The sequence below is a fragment of the Mesitornis unicolor genome, unplaced genomic scaffold, assembly GCF_000695765.1.
Source record: "Mesitornis unicolor isolate BGI_N332 unplaced genomic scaffold, ASM69576v1 scaffold30654, whole genome shotgun sequence".
Lineage (NCBI taxonomy): Eukaryota > Metazoa > Chordata > Aves > Mesitornithiformes > Mesitornithidae > Mesitornis > Mesitornis unicolor.
Genome location: NW_010181274.1, coordinates 3,755 through 11,814, shown reverse-complemented (window position 1 = coordinate 11,814; position 8,060 = coordinate 3,755). Strand labels below are relative to the sequence as shown.

The 8,060-nt window shown below is 52.5% G+C and overlaps 1 protein-coding gene across 1 annotated transcript; it reads right to left on the bottom strand.

Moving 5' to 3' along the window:
• Window positions 1-1,843: 1,843 nt before the first annotated feature.
• On the bottom strand, window positions 1,844-8,053 carry LOC104539779 (LIM/homeobox protein Lhx6-like). Its single transcript, XM_010183385.1, is given in 7 exon segments — window positions 1,844-1,864; window positions 3,283-3,346; window positions 3,348-3,372; window positions 4,011-4,185; window positions 5,279-5,374; window positions 5,465-5,565; window positions 7,984-8,053. Coding segments are annotated over 7 exon segments (516 nt in total). The 5' UTR covers window positions 8,018-8,053.
• Between the last annotated feature and the right edge of the window lie 7 nt (window positions 8,054-8,060).

Sequence of the window (8,060 nt, the reverse complement as noted above, 5' to 3'; positions counted from 1 at the left end):
TTCCAACAAATATCAATGCATGCTTGTACTCAATTACTTCCCAAACCAAGAAATCTTGGTGGCCACCTCAGCAGACATCCGTGTCTCCGTACGCCATTCCCGTGCGGTCAGAGCAGCGAGCGTGACCTGCAGTTAGAGCTGGAGCCGTGTCCAGCCATCGGTGTCACATGGAGCTCGGGGACACAGGCAGGAGAAGGCTTGCCATGTGTGTTATACAGACAGTGGGATGGCTGCCCACCCGGCCGATGTTGGAAATTGATCCAGGATCTCCCAGAGAGAAAACCACGTGTGTCTACAGTTCAAATTAAAAACAAGTTAAGTAAGGGATGGCTTGCTGTCGTCTGCTCCTCAGGCACAGTTCGCTCACATTATGCACTAGCTATGGCTCACAGGAGGCTTTCACATTCTTGGAAGTGCAGCCACACAGACACTTAGCAGCAAGACAGACCCGTGCGCTTGCATGGAGAGAGGGCTCCTTACAGACCTGCTCTTGGCTGGGCGCAAGCTCAGAAGGGCTGGCAAAGGTTACTTGTTTACTTTTTGTTATTACCGTCAATGGAGGATCATTTCGGAGCTTTTTTCCCTGATTTGGGGACAGCCTGCTGAGCACTTCCTTTGCTGTTGCAATGGGCCCTGTGGTGCCTCCGTCCAAGGACTTGGCAGGAGAGCAACGGAAATCGAAGCGATGCTGCCAGATATAGGAATACACCACCACCTCTCTGTCCACTCAGCTAGTGACCGGTCCTGCTGGCCTTATTGCAGTTTTCACCTTTTTAACTGGTCTCTGGTTTCTACCCCACTGGGCTCCACACCAGGGCAGAACATTTCAATACCTTTACGGTCAGCTTCTATTGAGGGTTTCCCAGTCCCAGAGCGTCTGAGAGTTTTGTGTAGGTACATTCTGAAATCACCCTTTTGTGATCCAATATGAGTCCGAGGAAATAAAGTAGCTTGTTAATACAGAACAAGAGTAAAAAAAGAAATAAAAAAAAGAAGATTTGGCTGATGGCTGTGAGAGGAGAGAGATATTAAGTGCTCTAAGAAGTAGTCAGCAATCAAACACTTCAGGGTGCGAAACCTGACTCTGCCACCAACCCCCACAGTTCCTCTCAGTTTAGGACATCTCCATTTCCCCTCCTATAAAATGGGGGGAAAAGACTAAGATTTACTTACCTTAGAGTGATCAAAGGACATGAGATTCTAAAGCACTTTGAGGAGGAAGAAAAATTGCCTATTTCCAGCTGGCATCGTGTTTTCCACTTAGTGGAGTCTCATCTACCCGTGAGTTTGGCTCAGGAAGGTCTGTGTACAACTGGAGTTGCTGAGCCAAAAGCCCATTTCAGATTTCACACATGCAAGTGGAAATAAGGAGGGGTGTCCGGGAACCAACAGCGCTTCACTGGTGCAAAAAGAGAATCAGGCCAAACCACGTCAATTCCTCCTTCCTTTACGTTCAGAGGTGATCATCGATCCCCCTGAGACTCAGCATGTCCTGGTTTGTTCATATTCCCATGGGTTTGGGAGCGAGATTTGCAAGCACAGTAGAGTCATTAAAATTTTGACTGTGTCTGGCATTGCCTTGGAGAGACTCACGGTCATTCTACAAGTCCACAAGAAACAAGTGAAAAATGTAACTCTGCACTCAACACACACATACACAGAGTGTCGCTGGAGAAATAATAGTGGATGTGAGGTGCTGGTCAATGGTAATTACTGAGAATGCTGGATCTGAGTGTCTCCTGCGGGACCGGTACCGGGTTCCTCGGGCTGGATGCCGTGTGTCAGCGGCTGAGGGGCAGCGGTGCTGGCAGCGCCATGGGCAGATGAGGAAGAGGCCGCACCGTCAGTACTGAAAGAGGATGACCTGGTGGGAAAAAGGTGAAGGGAGCGTTAGATGGCCCTCGCAGTGGAAATGTGTATTTGGGGACAAACTAGCAGTTAGTTTATAGGCTCTGTAACAGAGCAGCTACCAGGAAAGATGAAGACATGGCCAAGGGTCCTTATTCTGTCCACCTCACTTCTGAACAGCACAGGCTTCCCTCAACCTGCTGCACCTCACTGTTCTGTACATCCAGCGTCTGTGGGGGGCCCAGCCGCAGAGCTGAGCACAGCTCAGTTCTCCCACAGCCCCTGCGCTGGGTACCCCAAGGGAGAGGAGCCATGCGTCCCACATGTAGAGGGAAGCGGAGACTGTGTGTTTACATGCATTTATCCCAGGATCTCAGCTAGCACTGCTTTTAAAACATTTTGGATGTGGAAAAAGAAGCTGCGTCGAATTTCAGGTATTCGACATGCATGTGATTGTTTGGAAAAGGAGCTGGCTGGGGGGCGCAGCTCCATGTCCCGAGAACCCAGTTCTGCACCAGTTGTGAGCAAGTGATTGCATTTAAGTCCCAGGAACTACTTGCTGCAACGAAGTTTCTCTGAATGACAGCACTGGGACTGTATCATATTTTCTGAAAAACCCCCCAGCAGCTTGCTGGGCAGATATAATGACAAAAAAGGAACATTTAGACTGGAAAAGTAACTTCGCTGTGCTCCTGCTTGTGTTTAGCGAAGCAGAGCTTGATAAGCTACCGTTGCTGCACTGAATAAAGAGAGATTTGCAAAGAGAGATGTAGAGAACTTCTAACAGCAAAGACAAAAGCTAAAACCAATAAGAGTTGCCAAAGGCTCAGCGTTTCCTCAAAACGAAGCCACTTAAACTGAGATCCTAAATAAAATCTTATGACCCTAAGCGTGTTTCAGAATCTTGCCCCCAAATAAGCTGTGTGTTAGAACAGACACATACTTTAAGTGCTGAACAGAAAAATATCAATATGCAACATTGTTTCCTAGCCAGCCATTGTGAAATAACATTCCCACTTCAGATACTGTAACAGCCAGTTGTTATTTTTTAAGCAACACTGGAATCCCCAAGAAATGAATCTTTGTTATTAACTCATGGAAAACTGGAGCAGGAGGACAGAGCTTATTGCACACGGGAAGGGGAGAAACCAGAGAGGAGTTTGGGCAGGAGGACATCAAAAGCCTTCAGTGGAGGCAGGCACAGCATCCCAGCAACCAGGGATTTAGTGAAGGACAAAGTGTTGCTGTTTTGACCAACATCAATCTAGGGCCACCAAAATTAAGACAAGACACGTGAGTGGGCAGCAGCCACCAGAGATCATGGAGAAGCAGTGATGCTGACACGAGACGGCAGGGGCAATGACGTTACACAAACATCTTTGCTATGGTTGAGGTTTGGCCCCAAAGCCTGAAACAGGGACTACAATTAATTACCTTCTCACCCCTATTAGATAGTGGTCCTTCCATGTCTGCTTTGAGGTGCACTGGTGGAGCATCAGTGCACTTGTCCACACTGTACCTGACCTGTGGATGAGAAGAGGCTTCAGCCTCCATTACTGCAAAAAACACATGCCCTGCAGCGGCACAGTCAGGCTGTTGAGGAGCAGCTCGGGACACGAGTGGGAGAGGATGTGCTTGGTGGAGGGCACAGCACCCTACTACGGCCATATGGGCAACGGAGGGGAGAAACTGCACAAGAGTCATGGAGCCCTCCACCCAGACATGGCCAAAGCTACCATTTGCAAAACATTCACAGCACTTTGCAACTGTTTGAGAAAGCAACTCTGATTTGTGAGCAGGAAGGAGACCACTTGAGCACTGAGCTCAACAGAGCTCATTCACACCCCTTTCTCCATGACCAAGCAAACACGAGGCCAAGGACCAGTCAGATAAAACTGGCAGTGACTTCCCTGGGGATGAGGCATGGAGAGAAAGAGGCTGCAGCAGCCTCCTCTCCCCGCCTTCTCTCATCTGGGGCTTCCCATAAAGGACCCTTCAGAAAATCCCAAACACAAAGTTCATCAGACCACGAGGAGGAGGAGGAGGGCATTGTGCCATGGTGCTACCGCCCGCTCCCAGGGAGCACCCACTGCCCCACCATCCCCAGCACCCTCCTGTCCCCAGCACCCCGCTGTCCTCGAGCCCCACAAGCTGCCGCTTACTTTCTATGTATCCGTGCAGTGTCACCATGCGGGCCCGGTCCGGGCTGCTGAAGGGTGAGTAGTGGATGTCATCGGAGAGCGAAGAAGGGATGCGGGGCTGGGGGGCTCCCGAGGGCGGCACCGTGTGCTGCGGGGTGTGTTTTTTATGGCGGGCTCTGCAGTTTTGAAACCAAACCTGCAACAAAAGCAGCAAACGCTGTGTCAACAGGGAGACGATCGGGTTGGAGTGTAATCCTTTGCCAAGACCCTGTGATGGGTGTCTCTTCCAAATGTTTAAAAAAAAGAAACCAGATTTAGAAATCTGCACACTGAAATACCTCACCAGCATTTCAACGGCTTCCAGAGGTTTGTTTTACACTCACTAGAGCAAGAATTTTGTCTCAAGACAGCACAGACATTAGGGTTCCCAAAGTGGCATCTCTGTGATTAATTTGTCTTGGTCAAAACCAACACCATTCTTTTTTAAGGTAATTAAAAACTTTTGAGCTAGTTGCAGGAGGCACTGAGTGAACCACCCTGACTGGGTGATGCAGAAACTCACATTAACGATCACACTATTGCCTTCTGCACTTAAAACATGCATGGAGGGGAGTTCTGTGTTGATGCGGTGATTTCTTTTATGCTTTAATTTTTGAAGTATATCTGCAAGTAAAATCTCCTCCAAAGCTGGGAGAAGATCAGCTCTGTGAGGCCGCGCATGCTGGACTATGGAGAAGGAAACAGCCGCAAGAGTTTGACAAATTGTTTCCTGTTCAAAGTGCCTTTTAAAAGTCTCCACATAAAAAATAGCCCAGCATGCAGACTGCTTGAACTGTAGCTAAATGAAGAATCTCAGTAACTGAGGCTCAAGCCAGGTTTTCACACACAAAATTTAAATGTGTCGTTGGCAAAACAATCCTGGGTGAAAGCTCCACATTTATTTCAGTCGCTCATGTTTTTATTGTATGCAGAAAGTGTGTCAGCAGAACATTAAAGTGAAGAGCAAAATGTCACCAGGGAGCAAAGCTGGGCTGTCCATGGGGAGCTGGGAGTTGCAGAGGGAACATTTCCATTGCATCATAAGAAGGAAAACCAAATAGAAAACCCACAAAACAGAGAAAGGACGGTGCTGGCATCGCTACAGGACTTGGCAAAGCCAACACACCATGAGGCAGCACGGAGCTGATGGATGTGGCCAGTCCTGGGGTTGACGCGTGGGAGCGAAGGGCTACAGGGACATGAGCCCTATCTGGCACCAGCCTTTTGCTGCCCCTACCTCTGCCCCTCACCTGAATGACTCTGCGGCTCAGCCCCGTCATGTCCGCCAGCTTCTGAAGCGTTTGTGCGTCGGGGTTGTTGTCCTGAGCAAACTGTGCCTGCATGACCTGAGGTGGGAGAAAAAAGATAGAGGGGGCCCAGGATGCGGCCAGGGAGCTGCAGCCCCTCCAGCCCTACTCTCGGCCCAGCCTCGCTACCTGCAGCTGCTCAGCAGTGAAGGAGGTGCGGGCCCTCTTGGCCGGTTTCGGCTGGCTGTCCTGCTCCGAGGGCACAGCCCCCTCCAGCGTGATCCCGTTGCCTACGAGAGAGAAGCCGCAGGTCAGAAACTCCCCTGGCCACCATCTGCCTTCACCCTGCATTCGACGGCTGCTTGACGGGGGAAAAATATGCCTGATGGTGCGGGGCACCTGCAGCATCCCTTGCTGAAGGGCTGGCACCATTGCTTAGGAGCTGCCTCAGGCTGCTGAGCCCCTCCAGGAGACACCAGAGGCCCTGAGGAGTTTGCAGCGAGTTGGTGAAAGATGCAGGGAATGAAGGACGGGGAAACAGCAGCAGGAAGGTGGATTTTGAGGTGATGTCCTGCTGGCCCTGACTCGCCATCACCATTTGGCCGCATCCTCCAGCAAGCAGCTCAGAAGGGGACCCTGCCTCCACCAGGCTCACCGACACCCATCAGTCCTGCCCCACGCTGCTCCCTGCGAACCCATCTTCCCCTGCAGGCACTGCCTCCATCAGTTGTTTCATTTGCTCAGAGCGTTTAAACAGGCTCCTTTCCGTGGCTCCAAATCCTCCCAGCACCCTGACTTCCTCCTCCTGATCCCGCAGCAGGAGCATCACCACCCCCATGGCCTCGGGGTGCCCGTGCTTTGAACAGCAACCATGTTAAGGGGGATATGCTAAGCAGGGGACATCCGCTTGCCATTGGGGAGAGCCCAGCCATACTTGCACAGCTACGGAGCCTGTGGGGAGGGCAGCCGGAGCTGAGGTCCCTTGTTCCTCACCAGGGTTCGTGCTGCAGCCCATGTCATGCCCAGTCCAGCTGCTCTCGGCCATGCAGTTGAAGCAATGAGGAATGATGGATGAGGGAGGATGACTGAGCTGGGCTGGCGCTCGCCCCGCTCCCAGGATGAGCCTGCACACCCCGGTGCTTGCTCTATGAGCTGGACTGGGCTGTGATTGTCTTGGCTTGAGTTGAAGGACTTTCTCATATAGTTTGACTTGTTCTTTTCAGATGATGAATGGGACTCTGACTTCAGCAACATCTGTTTATTTTTCTTGTATGTAAAACCTCATGTGCAGAAGAAATTGCTGGGTAATTACTGGAGGGGGGAGCATGGCCCTTCAACTCCACAGCAACTGCAGCTCTTCAAAGCGATCTAATCCCCTTCTCAAAACCAGGGGACACTTGGACACAGGTACTCACACAGGGACTCTCTGTGTGCCACTGCACTGCCCAGCACCATGGGGCTCAGCCCACATGAGCAGGACCCTGTGGCAAACCCATCACCCTGGCCCCAGGCCGGGCTAACACCTCTGCAGGACCCCCCAGTGCCGGATCCTGCCATCCTCACATCATCCTGCTCCTCCAGGCCATGCGGCTTCTCCCCCTTTATCCCCGCTCGCACCTCCGCAGCAGCCGACCATATGGACTGAGCCGGCACGAGCCACGTCCTGAGCCAAAACCCTCCCTGCCCAACTGGGCACTCTGTTTTCAGCCTCTTACTCAAATGCTGTAAACAGAAACACTGATTATTTTCACGTCAGGTTGTTAATGGCTTCCATATGCTGCATGTGCTGGGATGCTGCATTTACCTCCCCATGCCCACCAAGAGCTAGCAAGGGGCATGGTGGGCTGGAGCCTAGGGGCAATGCCCCAGTGCAGCCCCAGACCCAGGAGGGTCCTGGGCACTTCCCTCACCCAGCACAGCACCCACACAATAAAAGCAAACAGCCCTGCAGCCATTGCTCCCCACAGACATGAGCACGGGAGGGAGATGCACGTGGCCACAGCCCCAGCCCATGGGGCAGGACCCGATTGGTCTCCCTCCTGCCCCAGCCATGGCCAAGCCTCTGCAACACTGAGCCCAGGCAGCTGCCTGCTCCCCAGAGCTGCAATCACCCCCATACCAATGTATCTCGGGTGCTTTCCAGCACAGGACAGCCCCGGTACTGCCTGGCCACAGTACCAGGGGGTACGCACCACATTGGACTGACCCCACCAAGCTGCTCCTCTGAGCATCAATGTGGCCACTGCCACGCAGGAGGATGTGGCTGTGCCCAAGGGAAGGGGGTGACCTCGGTGTCACCAGCCTGGCCCTGGGGCCGGATTGGGAAAGCACCAGCTGCTCGCGGTGCGCTGCAGCGGGGACGGCAACACGTGGCGCAGGCAGGGCGGGTGGAAAATGATGGGAAGGTTTTGTCAGATTGCCAGCTTTCCCACCTTCTAGATTTATGACTCACAACCTCAAAATCCCAGTGGCTTCCTCACTCGCTGCATGTGATGTGCAAGGTTGCATGGGCCCAGGACTTTATCCCTGACATTGCCAGCGGCAACCCAGGACCCATTGCACTGGCCACGGCCTCACACTCAACTCCCCCGGGGCCACCCATCACCCTGTTTTGGCAATGACAAGACAAATTCTGGCACCCCATGATGGGGGTCAGCACAGGGGATAGGGACGGCACAGGACGAGGCGCCGGCGCTGGGGCTGCATACCATTTTCTGCTGCTCGCTTGAGGTTCTCAATCATGGTGTCGTAGTGGATCCGGCACAGCACCTTCTCCTCCACCAAG